This window comes from Manis pentadactyla, chromosome 14, assembly GCF_030020395.1.
Source record: "Manis pentadactyla isolate mManPen7 chromosome 14, mManPen7.hap1, whole genome shotgun sequence".
Taxonomy (NCBI): Eukaryota; Metazoa; Chordata; class Mammalia; order Pholidota; family Manidae; genus Manis; species Manis pentadactyla.
The window spans coordinates 64431706-64450410 of NC_080032.1; the positions used below are offsets into that span (position 1 = coordinate 64431706).

The window sequence follows — 18705 nt, forward strand, 5'->3', positions numbered from 1 at the left end:
CATGAGGCTTTTTTCCTTTGATTTACCAATTGAAAAGAACTGAAGTTTTATAGAGGAAACCACCATCAGGCTCACAAGCATTTACCACCATGAAAATGTTTCCCTAGAGGAACTGAGTGACCCATTTGGCTGAGCCAGGTCAAGTGAGAGTGAGCATCTTCAGAAATTTGAGCGCCTCATGCCCTTCCAGTACTGCTCAGGTTCCAACTTAGTTTTCTCTGGTTGCCTTCCCTGAGCTCAATTTCTCAACAATGGGGTGGAGGGCTTGCAGAACGCTGCTGACCCCCAGCTCCTCCCCCTGAAGACCTGTGTAGGGTTATGCCCTTCTGGCTCCTCACATGTGTTCCCACTCACAGAGCAGGGAAGAAACTATGCCCAAGGGACCAGGGGCAGCAAATCCCTCAGGCCCCTATGATACATGCCCCACGTCCCCCAGTAAGTGAAGTTACAGCAGAGGTGAGGGTGGGCCAGCATACAGTGGCTCTTTACCCCCAACTGATCTCAACAGAGTCACACTGCTGCCCCGTGTCTGCCAGTGCTCTGCCAGCCCCACTGTCATGACCACCAAGGTACCAGGTGTGAATCCCAAGTAAGAAGGCCACCATGGAGACAGAGGCAAGGTAAGAAGGTGACTTGAAGGAGGTAAGAGGGTTGAAATTGAACAAGGAAAAGATCAAAAGGAAAACCAGAATTCTATTTGGTCTTTTTTCCATTCTCCTTTATTCCATAAACACCTAGTTACAAGTTGCACAAATCAAAAAATAAAGGCAGAGAAGGGTGTAGGGAGATTTTTGTGTGGGGGGGGGTGCCAGGAAGGAAAAAAGGGTTGGGAACCAGTCCTCTCCCTCCTACGCAGCCCTGCACAGGGGGGGCCCGAGGGGGAGGTGGGCAAAGACCCAGGGTAGCTGAGGGAGGGAGGAGGCCCCTAGACCCAGAACTCAATCCCAGAGCCCCTGGGATGCATGACAGGGGTATTACGGGGAAGGTGAGGTCAAAGATGGAGCAGCAAAAATGGAAAATCAAGTTAGCGGATACAGGAGACGTGGAGTCATCATGGTAAAGGGACTAAAGAAGGAGAAAGTAGGTAAACGGGGCAGTGACAGGCTCCCCCTGAGGCCCCCAGGGAGAGGTGGGGACCAGCTTGCCTGTTAATTTAATATTAAATCGGGAGTGGGAGTTGGAGAGGGAAAGTCATTTCAGGGGATGATTTCCCAGCCTCTCAGCCTGTACCTGGAGAAGAAAGACGAGCACAAGTCAGAGAGAAGACACAACATAAAAGTCAGGAGCTGGGGCTCAATCCCCTATTCCCGTGACAGCATTCCTCTGACACTCCCACCACCAAGGCAGTGCTGGCCGGGCACCCGGACGGCTGCCGCCTCATGGCAGGGCAATGCGCACCGTGCGCCCCATCCCCTCCCACGCTCCACGCCCGCCCAGTCCTCCCCCTCAGACACTTACAAGAGAGGCTGAGGGCCCAGGGCCCTCACCAGTCATAGCGGCGGGACTGTCGGGAGGGGGAGTCCTCAGGCCCCTGTATAGCAAGGCGGGGAGGCCCCTCAGCCCTCCGGCCCCCACCCCCTGAGGCCTCATGCCGTCGGAATTCCAGAGGGCGCTGCTGCCGGAACCGGGATGTCTCCCTCCGCCACTCGTCGTCAAATGCTGCGGCCTCACCTGAAGAGGACAGAGACCAGACTGATCACCTGTGTGCAGCCTGGCTTCTGCAGGCAGATGCAAAAGTGAGCCTCAGCCTTCTCAGACCAAAATCAGGGCAAAGGCTTCAACATGTGTGGGAAGTGTTGGGGAGAGCAGCTACTTCTTTATTTAGCAATTTTGGGTTTAGCATTGGTTCCTGGAAGCTTCTAACAGGCCTAAGGCTACTGGAGAAAAATAGCAGAATTGGGATAATCAGTTAAGGCGCACAGTTCATATACACAGTAAGTATTTAGTATTTTTTGATTTGAAAAATGAGGAGAAAGAAAAAAAGCTGACCCAGATGGCGAAGGAGGGAATACCATCAATATTTGACTTTGGTGACAAAAGTTTGCTCCTCCTCAGTGAGGACGCTGCCAGCACCTGACTCAGCCCTAAGCTGATAAGGCTCAAGTGAGGTAAGACTACGGGGCTCAGGCTCAACGCTGCCCAAGAAACATCTACAGAGGCAGGGAGAGAAAGCTGTTCTCTCCTAGCTCACAGGAACTGAACGAGGCACTAGTGGCCAGGAAGCAGGAAGGGCGCTGAGCTGGAAGGCTGGCTCACTCTCATCCAGGTTGATGTAGTCCTGCCGCTCCTCCTGGTCCCCTGTGCGGTGGTTGCGGGAACGCTGGAGGATGTGGGCCCGGTCCCGGATGTGATGCCCAATGGACATCTGCTCCAGTCCACTGTCCGAGTCCCGCACGGTCCTCCGAGTTTCCCGGATCTGAAAGAGACAACACAGCGCACTCAGCCGCTCCTTGCAAAGCCCTGGCTGTACCGGCCCAGGACAGACAGTCCACAGCCCAGCCCTGATAAAGCTAAGGTTTCTGCGCATGCCATTCAATCCTGACTCCGCTGGGAAGGAGGGACCCTCCACTCACCCCGCCTGGTGCTGAGCGCATCTCCGATGTCTCCTGGTAGACCTTGGGTGCCCCATCACCCGTGTTGGAGTAGGAGATGACAGTGGAAGATGAAAAGGTCTGGCAATTGCCTCCAGCTGTCATGTGTTCCTGAGGTGGGAAGGGGACAGCAGGACTGAGGGGGCCAGGTCACTTCTGCGGAAGGGACCCCACACTTCAGCTGCCCATTCTTGACCCTATCTTTCTGACAAAATGTGAGAACTGGGAAAACATCAGGACTCATCAATTCCCCCCCATTCCTCTGAGTCCAACAATAAACAGGAAGGACCTTAAGAGGCTGAGCCTCAACTGCGTATTTACTAGTGCTGCCGCTCCTTTGGGCACAAGGGTGGACACAGGAAGCCAGGGCTCTCTGGGTCCGCTCACTTCTCCAGCTTGAGCCCTTCCCCACACTCTCCCCCACTCCTGCCTCAGACTCAAGGTGTTGCCAGCTACCACCAAGAACAAGGCCACAAGAGGGGACGGGGCAAGAGTCTCACCATGTTCCCGATCATGTCGTTCATCATCCCAAACATGTCCATGAAGCCACCCGACTGGAGCAAAGAGATGGAAAATGGAGTCAGGGAAGCAAAGATGATCTTGCTTAGGTATCCAGCAGACACATGGCTACATATCCCCTTTCTTCTCTTCCTTCACACCCAGAAGCTGCTCTTTCTTGTTCGTCACCAGCATGATCAGAACATTGACTGTTCCTCTTTCTGTATACTGCTGCCTCTTCCTTGGGCTCTTTGACTGTCTGACCCAATGTTCCTTCCCCAGACTTCCCTATTTCCTCCTGTCTTTAGGAAGCATACCAAAGTTAGTGGACTCTAACCTATAAATGGTTTGGGCACAAAAATGTAAAAAAAACCCTAAAACCATCTCTGTGCCCCTTCCAGCTGCACCTCCCTCCTCAAAAGGACAAACTTTGCTAGGTAATTAATTATGTTTTCCTAATGGGGATGGCTTCTGGAAGTACAGGAGTCAGTAAATTAGCATCTTTAACGCACAGCACGCAATGGGCTTTGTAAACACTATAAAAAGATTCCAGGGTTACCATTAAGCTACTCAGAGAGGCACATCTGGTAATAAAATCTAAAGGTATGAAGTCCGCCTGAGAGGGAAGACACAAGGAAATGAGGACTCACCATTCCCAGCATCCCGAAGGGGGAGACGGCCCCAGCCTATATAAGGAACAGAAATCAGAGACCACATCCTATCTAGTTACAATCCCAAACCAAGCCAGCGGCCTCAGCTTTTTTTCCATCCTCCTCTCAAAAGGGGATCACAAAGCCCCTTTTCCAGATACCTTCAGCCCCCTAGATCATTCCACTTGCTCAGTTGGCTGTACTACAAGAAAACCCAAAGGCTCTAATAAACACCTTCCAACCTTTGGTTCTCAGGTACTTGCAGCAACATTACCTGCATCCTGCGGCTGGCAGGCCTGGTCCCTGGCATGTTGCCATCTGTGATGCTAAGGAAGGGGCTATATCCAAAGCCACCTGACAACATTCGGTTCATGTGCTGACGGTGAATAGCAAAGGGGTCCCTGTCGAGTGAGCATACAGTACAGATGTCAGAAGGACCAAGCAGTCAACAGCCCCCTCCCCACCAAAAAGAAAACTGAGAGGGAAACAGTGACACAGATGCTTGAATTCCCCTCTAAGTCCCAGCTGGAGCTGAGCACCCAACTAGTTCTATCCAGTGCCAGCAAGGGGAACCCAGATGAGTACCTCAAGCACTCAGGGGCCTGAAGTGGAGTGAGAGGGGTGCTCTAGAGCACGAGGAGGAGGGGATACTCACATCAGGAACATGGGATCCTCAGGCTCCACGTCCCTCATGAAGCGGAACATCCTGATTCTAGCTCCAGGGGGCTCCACACTGTAAAGATGTAGAGACTCAGATACTTAGAGGTGGCTAGGCTTTTGCACATCAAGCGCAGTGGAAATCTCGGAGCACTGTCTCTTCCAAATAATGTAACTGACCCCCCACCCCGAACTCCAGAGAGACCGACCCTTCTCCGGGCATTTCAACACCACCTTTTGGGGGAAAAAAAGACCTCATCGAACCTCTCTCTCAAGGTTGGCCAGGGAAAAATTTTCCAAGCCTCCCAGTTTTGTGCCTACCTCAACTCTGAGCCATCTTCTTCCCAAAGCCCTGGCCAGAAACATACTTCCCCTCCCCCCGGACGCCACTGTCCCGGATGCAAATCCCAAGTGCTGGTCCTCCGCCCCACTAATGACCCCAGCCACCCCGCCCCTCCTTACACCAGCCGCTGCCAGGCCTCCCCCAGGCGGGCCTCACTGTCCCCACCGCGCCGGTCGGCGGCTTCCCCGCCCCGGCCTCCCCGCCCGGAGACCAGGAGAGGCAAGCCCGACCCTCTCCCTTCCCTGCATCCCAGGCTCCCAGAACCTGCAGCTCGCGGGCCGCTCCCGCCCGGACCCGGCTGCCCGCTCTACTCTATCCTCACCGGTCCCCGATTCGGGCTCAGCGGCCCATCCGGCCGGTCTCGCCCCTCAAAGCGCTGCAGGATCAGCGATTGCGGTTCGGGACGCGAGATTGGTGCGAGCTTGAGCTCCTCGGCCTCCCGCGCCGCCTCCTCCCACAGCCGCCACCTCCGTACCCCCCCCGCGGCCCACGGAGCCAGATCCTCGGCCAGGCCTGGTCGGAAGTGACGTCACGGCGGGACGGCCCACTTCGGGAAGGGCCATCTTAGCCCCGCCCACTAGTGGGCGTGGGAGGACGGCTGGCTCGCGGGGCTTCGGGGCGCGGGGGCAGGGCGCGGGGCGGCCGAGCCTGGGCCCGCGGGGTCCCCTAGGGGCGAGGAGAGGGGGCCCTCATTCGTAACCTGGATTTGGGTTCTGTGGTCTGGAAGAGGCTCTCTGTAAGGCGCAGAGGGATACTTTCCTCGGGACGGACGGGGCGGAGGAGGTGGGAGAGACGGTAGCTCGCCTCGGGGGAAGGAAGAGGACTAGGGGCTGATTCCCCTCGGGGCGGGGCGGGCTCCCTGCAGGCGGCGAGGTGGGGCAGCTCCTTCGTGGGAGCATTATGCTGGTTTTCTGCTGAAGCCGCGTTCGGCCCGAGAGGGAGGAAGGGCGGCAGTTCTACGGGGGAGGTGCTAGTGCCAGGCGCTCCGAGAGGAGGCTCGTTCTAGGCAGGGGCGGGGTCCTCGGAGTGACGTAGAGGAGGAGGTGACAGTTCTCCAGTCCAGGTCTAGCTCTGGCTTCGAGAACTCAGGCTGGGGCAAGGAAAATGCAAATGAGGGGACAGGCCGGCAGATGGCGCCCTTTGGCCAAGCTGGAGCCCCTTAGAAGCTGGCGTTGGGGAGGCTCCTGGACCCCTCAGCCTGCTATGAAGGGTTGGACTGGGAAAAGGCTGTAGCTGTGAAGTCATTGAGTTTAGTGTCGTCTCCCCTTTCTTTTCTGTAACTCGAGAGCTCCCAGTCCTGCCCCGATCTTTCTTGTTAGGTAGGTGGGTCAAGGGTTTGCAGTTTGGGAGGAGAAAGAGGTAGAGAACTCCGTTAACCAGGATCGCCCGGAGGCGGAGCTGGAAACAGACCCAGGGGACGTGACTCCAAGGGCAAGACTGATCCTTTGACATATACAAAGTGTCTCACATAAAAGTCTGGCCCATCTCTCCAGATGGGCCCTCCCCCTGGATTTCAGGGGAATCTGGACTGTCTAGAATGGACTTTAAACCAGACCCATCCAAACTCCAGCTCTCCCTGGTTCCTTATTCTGGCTGCTAGCCACATTAGTGCTATGTAGAACCTGACAATGAGAAAGACTTGCTCCTAATACTTCCCTAGGGAAGAAGGAGGAGGTCCCTGGTGGCTCAGGAAAAGGTACTGGGAGCAGGGCTTCTCAGGTTTCTTAGGACTTGATCATTATTAAAAAGGAAAAAGAACAATAGTGGAGACAGAGGGGAACAGAGACAAATAATTCAGCAGCTGGTAGACTGGCAAAGCCAAAAGAGACAAAGACAAAAGAATTTGTTTTTCATTGATATTTCTGGGGAAGAGACTTAGTAAAATCTTCTAAATTTATCTTCCAGATGTTCTGTCTCTGGACATCCCACCATGCAACTGCCCCTTTTCCTCTTGCCCCAAACAAAAGCAGTTTGACATGTAATCAAGAGTCATCCCAGAGCTCTACAGCCCAGACTTAACTAATGTGGCCCCTCACCTTTCAGCTTCTCCTTTCTCATTCCATCATGTCCAACCTCCAACAGGATTGGGTACAACTTAGGAGATACAACTTGGGTTCAAGCCTTCTTTTTTCATTTTCCATTACCTGGTATCCTCTACCTACTGCCTTTAGGAGCCTACAGCCTTTCTCTTCTTCCTTCCCAAACTTAAGAATCTGATATAAGTCATTTTTACCTTTGCATTATTTTAAATCAATGTGTTACCTCTCCTAGGATTATTGACAGATGACAATTTAGTTTCTAATGTGGGACAAAGCTCCAACCCTGGGTTTTGTCTCAGGTTAAAAAGAAATCCTTGAACAAGTCAGGATGAAGGAGGAGATGCAAGAGCTCATTTTCAGAGTCCCCAGAGACATAATGCATAGGCAGCCGTCTACTCCAGGAACTGAGGGAATGTAATTTTAGGAGTAACTTTCCTGTCCCACACAACCAGAGTTTGTCTGTCTGCCTTCTCCATCATCCTCCCTTCCGTTTTCTTCCCATCCCTTCCCTGCCCTACCTACCTTCCTTCCTTCCTTCCCTCCCTCCATCTCTGTCCAATGAGCTCTAGTGAACACAGAAATTCTGCAGTGACTGGAGTGTCCTGTAGATGATACGACACAGGAGGGCCAGTGGGCCCTGCCAAGGGTGAGGCTTAACACAAGGAGGATAAGGGTTGTTGGGAAGGAAGAGAAACAAAGTGGTTCCTATATTCACTGCTCTATCTGATGGAGCCAAAGTCAGGAAGTTCTTGAGAGAGCAGAGCTGGGCCAGAGAAAGGGCCCTCATTAGATGTGAGGTCATGCATCTGGAGCAAGCCCAGGGCAGGTGGGTACTGTACTGAAACAGAGTGAGGACGGGGCAATGATGTGGGAGTTAGGGGAGACTGGGTTTCTTGCTTGAGCTGGAGTGAATGGGTGTAGCTGGGTGCATGTGTGTATGTATATATGAATTGTACTGGGGGAGGAGATACACCCTGAGAATTAGTATTAAAGTGCTCCAGGTAGAAAAAGTGAGTTGTATAGAAGACACCAGATCAGTGTGAGTTTAAAAAGTGATTCAGGGGCATTTTTAAAAAGTCAGCTTTTCAGTTTGTTTTTATATCCACATCCACTCAACAAATATTTATTGAATGCCTACTAGTGGCAGGTACTGTTCCTGACTCTCAGGATATAGTAATAATTTAGGGAAAAGCAAGGCAGAAGGGCAACAGAAGAACAGGCATGCAGCTGGGAGGTGGTGGGTTGCTTTTAAGGGTGACTAAGAAAGGCCTCAATGATAAGGTGATATTTAAGCAGAGACCTGAACAAGGTGAGGAATAGCTGAGGTGAGAGCATTCTGGACAGAGGAAATAGCATGTGCAAAGACCCTGAGGCAGTAGAAAGCTTAGTGTGTTCAAGGAACAACAGTGAAGCCAGTGTGCCTAGATGGATAAGAATGAAGGGAAGAGCAGCAGTAAGAGACAAAGTCACGAAGAGGGAAGCCAAATCACATGGGACTTTGTAAGACCTACAAAGGATCACTCTGGCTGTTATATGTACAATAGACTACTGCGGGGAGGAGGGAGCACACAGCAGAAACAGAAGGACCTATTAGCATGCTGTTGCCATAATCCAGATAAGATATGATGGTGGCTTAGAGTTGTTATAGGGAGGTGATGAGAAGTGGTCAGATTCTAGATATATTTTGAAGTTGGAGCAAAACAATTTGCTTTCAGTCTTTGGAAAGTGAAATGTGAAGGATCTGGCGGGAGAGGAAATGGTGGAGTCTCAGATGACCCCTTGGTGGGATGAATGGGTGAAGGACAGAATGGGTGAAGCTTTAACTGGTAACAAAATGGGGGAATTTCAGTTGGAACATGTGGGGTTTGAGAAGCTGTGGAGGATCCAGTGAGAGCTGAAGGGAGTTGGCTTCCTGACTCTGGAGCTCAGGAGTGAAAGGCAGCACTGGAGATACAGATTTGAGTGTCATCAGTGTTAGAGGTATGTGTTGGCAGTGGGACTTAAAACCACAGAAGTGCCTGATGGAGTGGCTTAGGGAACAGGACCCTCTGAGACTGGAGTCACCTGGAAGGTTTCAGTCAACACTGGCAATACTCTTCCTTGTTATTCAGTCCTCCCTCAATCTTTTACCTTCTGGTAAAAAGATTATTCTGGGCAGAATAAGTCTGGCTGTCACTCCTGGTCCCATTTTCCCTCGCCTTTTCAGTTCTATTCTCCTCTCCTCTGGTTCAGCCATAGTCTGTTTCATCTGTGAAAATGTGGAAACCCTGAACAAACATGCACCTCTGGTAATGTATTTGACAGCAGGGGCCCAGATAACCTTCAACACGGCAGCCAGACTTGCTCTTGACTTTCCCCATACGGAGCTCTGGGGATGGAGAAGGGAAAGCTGGAGAAAGAAGAGATGTTTTAGGGCCAAGGTCCAAAGTGGTACTGTCCAGTATGGCAGACACTAGCCACAAGTGGCTATTTAAATTTAATTACAATTAAATAAAAGATACAGTTCCTCAGCTGCACTAGCTACATTTCAAGAGTTCAGTAACCATAGGTGGTCAGCGGCCACCATATTGGAGAGTGCAGATCTAGAACATTTCCATTATCACAGAACATTTTATTGGAAAGAGCCACAAAGCATTTATAAATGTCATCTTTCTGGGCTTTTTTTGAAGGCCTGCAAAAGGCTTTCTGAAAAGAGCACACATGGCAGAGAAAATGAAAGGAGGGCAGTGGAGGGTTGGGCAATAGCAAACTATTCTAGGTGTAAAAGGACAGGTCATGAAGAGGGCATGGAAAATAAGAAAATCCAATCAGATAATACAAATGAGAGGTTTGGTAAAACCAAAGCTTCTTGCTGGGGACAGAGTTCACAGGCAAATTGGAAAGTCACAGTAACTTCATGATGTTGATTCCTCAAAAGACAGTGACCACCAGGACAGCAGTACTTAGTGAGATCCCAGGTGGGAGTGAGGCAAACCCGTGTTTTGGCAGCATGTCCTATGTTTTCCCAGCCTCCTCAAAGAAAGAAGCTCGAGAGGCTCTGAGATTCAGTCCAGAATGGTGTGTCAGGATTAGGCAGTCAGTGATTTATTGAGCTCTTCCTCTTTGGTGCCTCACACTGTGTGAGGTATTGTGCAAAAGAGGGAGATGGTAAGAGCAGAGGAACCAGGGAAGACTGATTGGAGTTGGGGACAGTGGATAAGGATTTGTGAAATCAGGAGACATCAGGGTTGTGGTCCTGAAAAGGGATACCCCTGGAGATGGGACAGGGTGCTGTCTATTCTGACTGGTAGAAATGTCCCCTTTCAAGTTGTACTTTGAGCTCTCTGCATCTACTTTGCAGGGCAGGGACCATGTTTCTTTCATTCACCTGTGGGTCTATCACATCGCACAATGCTTAACATTTAGTAGGTGGGCAATGAAAGTTTATTGAAGTGCAAGAGTTCAAGTGTAGTATAGAAGACATAAATAAAATGTAGGATTTTTTTGAGTGGAACTCTGCTTAAATGTGAGTGGGATATGATGATGGATACAGCCTAACTGGTAGCGTTCATGGTGAATAAGGTTAGTGGTGCTGTGAAGACTTCTTAAGTAACACTCCCGGGGGCAGTGTACTCAAAGCAAACAAAATCAGTTAGGCTTGTTTAGGTCTGTCTAGGAGTACATCTCATCTCCTTTCAACTGACTTGAGTTTTGAAAAGGTTAAGGAAAAGGAAAGAAAGAAAAATGAATTGGAAATGAGTCTACTGCAGTGGAATGGGGATGAAAAGTACAGTGAGGAGTGGGGAGGTCCCTCTTTCAGGTTGGGGTTCTCCAATACCTTGAGTGGTAACTAGGCCTGCCTCAGCACTTCACCTGTCAGATAAATAGGCAAACTGAAAAAAAACAGAAGCTGGAGGGGGAGAATAATTCCCCTAAGAAGGAGATAGAAATAATTAGAACTGAACACCTTCCCCATAGTAGTAAGGTGACTTCCTAGGACTTCAGGCCAGAAGTCTTAATTTTCAGGGGGTGCATGACTCCCTTGTTCTCACCTGGCCTCCTTTTTCCCACCTCCAGAAATGTGTTAAGAAGCACTGGCTTCCCCATTCAACTAATGGGAGAAATTCTCAGTTCTGTGGAGTTATAGAACTCGAGGAATAGGCAAGCCTCCACAAGGCCTCAGATACAAGAAAGAAAGAAAGAAAGTTGCTGGAAAGAAGCAAACTTAGGCTGTCATCTAACACGTGGCCCCGAAGGCCCAGAGAAAACCTCCGAGGACTATGGGGATAGGCTTTCAGCATCCCACCCCAAATTCATCCCAAGTCTCACTTCTAGCTTCTTTCGCATGAAGCCAAGACTAAAGGAAACTGGTCTGCTGTCCAACCAGACAGGGAAGATTAAGAGGTGCTTCTCTCCCAAAGGCAGGAATTAGATCCAGGCCTCCTGCTTCCTACATCTTTCTCCTGTGGTCCCTACGGACCCTAGTGTCCACACTCTTAGATTCTCAAGGCTCTCCCTTGGGCCTTGGGGCAGGATTCCCATTCTCTGCCTCTCCATCTCCCTGGAATTTTCCACTGCAGCTGCCTCTGCTCCCAGACACCCCTCCCTGGGCAAAATTCCCGGCTCCCTCCGCCTTCCTTCCCTAATCACACCTCATTCCCACCCCCGGCTATGAGGCCCAGCCCATAGTCCGGCCCACAACCCACCCTAACCCCGGTGGTCCCAGTTAGAGAAAAGGGAGTCCGAGCCCTCATAGAAGGGTGAGAGGGAGGGTCCCAGGCTCTCTCCTGGGCGGGGAGAAAGGACAGTGGAGGGGCTAGTCCCCAGTGGGGCTGGAGTGGGGGGAGTGGCCCGCCTCAAATCCCCATATAAGGCAGGGCAAGCATTTAGAGTCCTGGATTGGCTGATTCAAATGAGCATTCCACCTGGCAACAGGGTTTCTATTGGCTCTCAGGAAAAAATAGGAGGAAGGTGGATGGAGGTTGTTGGTGGCGGTGATTGGAGGGGGGAAGGGAGTGGAGGTGACCGGAGTGGGGGGTGGTTACCAGGGTAACAGGGTAAGAGCCCAGCAGGGTGTCCGGGACTGCGGGAGGGGCTGGGAGGTGGAGACGGGGGAAGAGGAATGGAGGGTGGGAGAGAGGGGAAAGAGACAGACGGGGAGGGAGCGAGACTTTGGGGGGGAGAGGTAAAAGAGAGGGGAGAGGGAGAGAAATTAAGCAAGAGAGTGCAGAGATGGAGAGGGTCAGAGATCGCTAAAGATATCAGAGAGTGAGTCAGAGAAACAGATTGAGATGGAAAGATCTCAGGGAAAAGATGGACAGAGTCCGGCAAGGAAAAACCTGGGTGGGGCTCCAGGATTTTGAGAAGGAAACTGAGAAACTGATAGAAAAGTCGGGAAGAGAAATTGGGAGATGTGTACACCAAAGAAGCAAAAGATGGTATATTTACACACTCAAATACCAAATGATGATGCTTGATTAGTGTGTCTTAAAAAGATTAAAGTGATAAAAAAAAATGAGTAATGGTAAAATAGACATATGGGAGTGCACACACAGCCAAGGTATAAACCCTAGCCTTCCACTCCATCCACCTTCCCGACCTTTCTGACATTCTTTAATACACACACCACAACTCCAGTCCCCTCCTCAAATCCCAAGCTTCCCCAAATTACCCAGAGATACTGAGACTGAGGACCAGGAACTGAGGCGGTTTGGAAAAGGGTGGGGCTGGAACTACAGACCCGGACCCCTTGCAAAGGGGGCAAATACAATCCAGAAAGGCTGGGGGTGATGGCAGCACAGGAAAGAGAAAAGCAGAGAGGGAAAATGTGGAAAACAAGGACCTGAAAGAGTTGTGGAAAATCAGCCAAGGATGTAGGGCCAGGTGGCAGACTCGGATGGCACAGAACAGTGTTGCCTGGGAGAGCAAGGGACAGATCGGAGATGGAAGGGCAGAAGAGGACACAGGAGACATGGAGAAGGGGTACCGAGAGTAAGACCCGTGGGATATACATGGTTGTGAGGGAGGGGTCTGGGTACAGAGGCATGAGGCTTGAGAAGAAATAGGACCAAGAAAAGAAGAGTGACGTGAGATGGGCGAACAAGAAAGGCCAAAGCTGGAAGAGAAAAGGGAGGCCCGGAGCCTCGCACTCCCCTCGGATCACCAGAGCCAGGAAGGGAGGAACCCGACAGGGGTCACAAACGTCCGCCACGGGCATGACGGAGGGTGGGCTGCCCTTTCCGCCTTCCCATCCCCTCTCAAGGCCACCCAGAGAATGGAGATGCAGGATGAGAGGGGAAATCCAGCGCGAGGTGGAAGTAGCTCCCCCACCCTCTTCCTCTTCTTCAGGCTTTGGGTTTCTCGAATACCTGCCTGGCCTTTCCATTTGCTCCCCCGACCCCATCCCTTGGCAAAATCTCAAGGCTTTGGGGGGGGATCGGTAGGATTCTAGCCATCCCTCCAGCCCGCCCCCAAAAGACAGACTCCATATTCGCAGGCAGGAGGTCTGGATTCGGAGAGGCCCCTCCCCCAGGAACCCCACCCCTTCCCACCTCCTCGCCCCACTCCTTTCTCCGAGACCGTCAATCGCTCGGTCTCCCCCCTCCCGGTCCGGTCCTCCCGCCCGCCCCTCGCTTTCATCTTCCTATCCCCACCTCTCCAACCTCCGCGTTCATCCCCTCCCCTCTCCTCCCTCCCTGCTCCCGCCTGCCCCACCCCTGGGAAGCCCCTCCCGTCGGGCAGCACCGCCTTTATAAGCGGGTTCCCTTCCCGGGGGCGGCAGCGGCTGGTCGCAGCTCTGCTAGTGCTGGGGCGGCGAGCCGAGGGCCAAGCGACCGTGGCCGGAGCGCGCCGGCCTCCGCCCGCACCGTCCGCACCGCCTTCCCGCCCGCCCTCCGGACGGCCGCAGCCCTGCGGGTCTCGGTTCCAGACCCACCCCCGCCCCACCCCGCGCGCCTCTGCCGCCTCTTCCAGAGACCCAGCTTGCTGAGCGGCCGCCGCTGCCGCTGTCGCCGCCGCCGCCGCCACCGCGCCAGGTTCCGGCCGCGGCCACCCTCCGCCGTCCAGGGCCCCTCCGTCCCAGCTCCGGGACCCCGGCTCCCCGCCAGCCTCGGCCCCGGCCCCGGCACCATGTCGGAGAAGAGCGTGGAGGCAGCGGCCGAGTTGAGCGCCAAGGTACGAGCGGGGACACCGGCGGCCCGGACCCCGCGCGATCCCCGGGTTCCGCGCGGTCTTGTGCCCTAGGCCGCCGCCGACGGCCCCGCGCTGCCCTGGCGCCGGGTCCCGACGGACCCCACTCCACCCCCCCCCACCACCGCTCCGCGCCCGGCGCTGCCTACCCCGCTCCGCCCGCCAGCGCCCTCTAGCTTCCCCCGGCGCCGCGCGCCGCGGCTCGGGCCTCTGTTCCGGCCCGGCCCAGCCGGGCCCGCGCCGCCGTCCCCACCCCTCTCCGGCCGAGCCTCTGCCCTGTCCGGCTTCCCGTTGGAGCCCTCCACGTCTCACCTTGGTTGAGCCCTCCCCCTTTCCTCCTCACCCCCTCTCTCCCTTACCCCCTCTGCTCCCTCTCCTCTCTCGTCTCTCCTTCCAGTCTGACCTCACTTTTCCTCTGCTAAGCGGTTTGAGATCCTCAAGTGTAAACAGGACTCTCCCGGGAGGCTGCTCCCGGGGCCCTCCCCTTGAGACCTGGCCATCTTTTGCTTCTCTCTTCGGACAGCTCCTGCCTCGGCCTGTTTTAATTCCTCCGTTTCTGCCATCTATAGCCATTCGTCCCTCCACTGGCCTTCGGCTTTCTTTTCTCTACATAGCACCTCCGCTCCCTAGCCTCTCCCCCCACACTTAAGGAGTCTCGAATTCCTAAAAATCAGAAGTGGGGCGGGACTAGCCTTGGCAGCAGTTGGAGCTCAGCATCGCAGGGCACTGCTCTCGGCAGCTCCTTCCCTGGCCCCATCTCCTTGCTCTTGCCTCTCTTCCAGCCTTCCTCTAATTTCCCTGGGGAACCTGCTGAGAGTCGCTTTGGGAAATTAATTCGGCCAGGGTTTGGGGGCTGGGAGCCCGACCTTGGGGGGGTGGGGGGTGCAGTTGCTGAGGCTGTCAGAGGTCTGGAGGCCCTGGAAGTAAAAGGCTGGAGCCAATGGGGTAAAGGTAGCAGAGAGAGGGGTCCTGTGTGAGGTCTGACAAGGTATGCCGTGTGGCCCTCCGGTGGGCTGTGCAGTGGCATGTGACTTCACTGAGTAGGTGTCTTTGTATGTCTGAAATCCAGTGAGTGTGTGGGACTGCCCGTGTCAGTTACATGTGTGCATGTGGAGACGTAGATTTCTGGAGCCATGTTGTCCTTTGTGCCAAGTGGCTCCACTGTGCTCTTGTGCTGTCCCAAGAGAGTGTGTCAGAATGTCCGAACACCGGGCCATGTGTCTCTGGAGTGCGTGGGCGCTTGCTCCTCTCTGTAGCTGTGTGTTTGAATTGGTGTCAGCCTGTGTCAGTGTGTGTGCCTGTGTTGAGTAAATGAGGCCAGAGTGCTGCTTAATACAAGACCTAGGTCATATATCCTGCTAGAAAAGGGATCATGGAAGGACAGTGACCAGAAGGACAGGACAGGGGAGGGGAGGGCTGAGGGCCCGGCCCCTTGGACTTTGGTCTTGGGTAATCTCCCTCTCTCCAGCAGCCAAGATGGGGAGCGCAGGCCAGGGCCGCACAGACTGGTGCAAGGGCCCTCAGAGAGAAGCTGACTAGCCCCTGGCTCTCTAGACCCAGGATGTAGGAGAAAGCCCACCGGGGAGTAGAAAGGCCACACCGACCAGGTGGCTAAGAAATGAGGACAGCCGAGTAGCTTGAAGAAACCCAGCTGGGATATGAGGGACAAGCCACTCTATGCTCCCCTTGCAGGGGAAAGGGGATTGAGTGTCCCTCCAGGCCAACCATTCCACAGCAACCTCTCCCAGTCCCAGGCCTGTTCCAGAAGGATCACACCCTCCCAGGGTGATCTACTCAAGAAAACTTCCACATGGAATCAGATACACAAGAGTTGTACACCAACCATAGATCAGATCACAGGGACACCCAGTGTTGTTCAGTGCCTGCCAAGGGGTGGGGAGGAGAGAGGACTGGATCTAAACTGGAAGGGTCAGTGTGGTGCCCAGACAGAACAGGCCATCAGGGGTGTGCCTACTGGGATGTTGGGGTGGAGGAGGTAAACTCTAGACTGTTGTCTTCCCACCGACAGACCCAGCCCACCGGAGACTGGGTGGTAGATGTTTGACTCTCTTCATCTACCATATTCGGTCCTCTTTCCCATCCTTGTTTCTTTATTCCACTTTACCTCCATTTCCCATGGAAATGGTTACTTCTCCCCTTCCACCCCACCGGTGCATACATCACAGGCCATAGGGAGGAGGGAACTACTTGAAATATATTTGGGTATGAGTAGCAAGTGAGGGGGTGCCAGATTCCTGCTGGGGTGCTTTCCCGGTTCCTGTAGCATTTGGCCAAGTAGGAGCCTGAGGGTTAGGGGGACACAGACGGAGAAACAAAGGGTGTTGAAGCTGAGGGGCAGCTGGGAGAGACGCCCAGGAGAAAGTACTCGGGAAAAGGCCCCAGAGGTAGACAAAAGGCACAGTGGGGCTTGCAGTGGGAGGGGGCAGGCCTGGAAGGCGGAGGGGGTGGGGCATCAGGCTGCTAGCAGATGGAAGGGATTTGCTTTGCTGAGCTGAACTCCAGCCTATGAGGTGTGGAAGAACCCGGTGAGGTGGTGAGCGGCTACCTTGGCCGCCTGGACCCTTCTCCATCACCTTTCCTCCTCCCTTAAGTCTTGGGGAGGAGCGTGTCTGGCCTCGGCCCTTGTGTGGCCTTAAGGACCCTGGAACGTCTGTTCTAAGCTGCTGTGTCCACCTTCTCCATTTCACACTTCCGTCAGCTATGCAGAGGGACTTGGCTGCCGAGCATTTATGGTGAGAGAAAGGTGACTGACTTCTCTCTTGCAGGACCTGAAGGAGAAGAAAGAGAAGGTGGAGGAGAAGGCAGGCCGGAAAGAGCGAAAGAAAGAAGTGGTGGAGGTGCGGAGGGGTCGGGGTGCCCACCACCGACCCACCGGGCTCCAGTGACGGGTGGGGGCGGAGCCTGCCTTTCCATTAGCCCCTCCCGCTAGGCGCCACCCCCCCCGGGCCCGCCCAGTGCCCGTTGCCATTGGTGGGGAGGGTGGGTGGAGGCTCGCAGCCAGCCTGACGCAGCTCCCTGTCCGGGTCCCGGCAGGAGGAGGAGAACGGGGCTGAAGAGGAGGAAGAAGAAACCGCGGAGGACGGAGAAGAGGAGGATGAAGGGGAAGAGGAAGGTGGGGAGGGGCCGGGGAGTCTGGGCTCAAAGGCACAGAGTCAGGGTGGTTTTGAAGACCCGAAGCCGGGCTAAGGGCGACCACAGGGGGTCCCTGCCGGAGCTTCCTGCCCTTCCCCAATGACCCATTTCTGGCTCCTCAGATGAGGAAGAAGAAGATGACGACGACGAAGGGCCCGCGCTGAAGAGAGCTGCTGAAGAGGAGGTTTGGGCTGGGTTGTGGGCCTGAGGGGCTGTCAGGGATGCAGCAGAGGCTGGGAGCCCTGTGGAGGTGCACTCAGGTCCCCGCAGTGCCCGGGCGGGGGCTGGAGCAGGCCCGGTACAGGGGGAGGCCCCTCCCGTCTTTCAGTAGCCCCAACTCTTTCCCTCCCCACAGGATGAAGCGGATCCCAAAAGGCAGAAGACAGAAAATGGGGCGTCGGCATGAGCCCCCTGCCAGCGGGCTGGGGATGGGAGGTTCCTCTGGGTCTGGAGGTGGGGGTGGAACCGACAGCAGCCACTCTCCACCTGGCTCCCTGCTCTGGGTCCCGCACAGTTGCTGCCACCCCCTTTCTCCCCAGCCTTCTCTTGTCCACCTCCCCGGACACCGCCCCCTCCATCCTCACTCTGCCGTCGTCCACCCCCTGACCTGCTCCATCTGAGCTCCCCAGCTGGCCCCCAAGTGCTCCTCTCCTGTCCTTGCCGTCTTCCTCCCCCCAGCCAGTCCCAGCCCCTTCCAGTAGCCTGTTCTTCCTAACCCCTGCATCCCAGCCTCCTGTCCTTCCCGCCCCTACCCTGCCTGATCCTTGGGTCGCCCTCAGATCCCCTTCTCTCAGACAGACAGCGCCAGGCCAGGGCGGGGCCAGGGCTGGGGCCAAGCCCCACAGCTGCTCCTCTCCCCTCCCCCTTTTGTATAATTTAATAAAGAAATGGTCGCGCTTCTGTTTTTAACCTGTCTCTGCTTTTCCCAGGCCAGAGGGAGGAGGGTGGCTGATGTCATGTTCTGGGGGTCCCTTCCCTCCTCTGAAAAGGCAGACACTTTGCTGTCAGCCAGCACTCAACACAAACCCAGGGCCCCAGGGGTGGACAGAGGCTCAGCTGCTTTGAGCACTGACTATGGTACTGTTTTTGGATTCTTGGGGATGCTCCTCCGAGCAGTACACACTTCCCTGCTAGCCCACGCCAGGTCTAGACCCTGCTGAGCCCAGTGGAAAGCTACCAGCTCTGTTGTGCTGAACCAGGCAAAGAAACAGCCTCAGAAACAGGAAGTCCCACCCCTGAAGTGGGACAGTGCCCCAAGGCCTCAGTCTTAATCTTAGGACCTGGAGTGAGAGTTGCCCAGCACTGAGGAAATGAGCTGGTCAAGAGGGAGAATTCCAAGGCCTTTTGGTTCCCAGGCTTACTGGAAGTTCTTGACAGCTGCCTGCCACTTTTCTTGGCTGGGCTCCTCAGGCTGAGCTCCCTTCTTTCAGTCTCAGGCTTCCTTCCCTAGTTCGATGTCTTGCAAAATTTCTGCGTGTTTCCATGTGCCCCTTGCCCTCACTTAGTTCAGAACCTCTGGATCCGAAAGCTGCTGACTACTCAGGGATCAGCTGGAGGCAGGTGTGACTCACTGAGACCACCATTCTTCCCAAAAGATGAGAAGATAA

The 18705-nt window shown here is 54.4% G+C and overlaps 2 protein-coding genes across 2 annotated transcripts; one reads left to right on the plus strand and one right to left on the minus strand.

Annotated features, from left to right (window-relative positions):
- Positions 1-696: 696 nt before the first annotated feature.
- On the minus strand, positions 697-5254 carry MLF2 (myeloid leukemia factor 2). The gene is made up of 9 exons (XM_036910013.2): positions 5062-5254; positions 4395-4472; positions 4014-4140; positions 3740-3775; positions 3092-3145; positions 2574-2702; positions 2257-2416; positions 1459-1671; positions 697-1230 (listed from the first exon to the last, which is right to left on the minus strand). The coding sequence occupies exons 2-8, from the start codon at positions 4442-4444 to the stop codon at positions 1484-1486; spliced, it is 744 nt and encodes a 247-aa protein (XP_036765908.1). The 5' UTR covers positions 4445-4472; positions 5062-5254; the 3' UTR covers positions 697-1230; positions 1459-1483.
- Positions 5255-13348: 8094 nt separating this feature from the next.
- Positions 13349-17262, plus strand: PTMS (parathymosin). Its single transcript, XM_036910011.2, is given in 5 exon segments — positions 13349-13930; positions 16732-16803; positions 16922-16951; positions 16953-17078; positions 17221-17262. Coding segments are annotated over 5 exon segments (315 nt in total). The 5' UTR covers positions 13349-13885.
- Positions 17263-18705: the final 1443 nt, after the last annotated feature.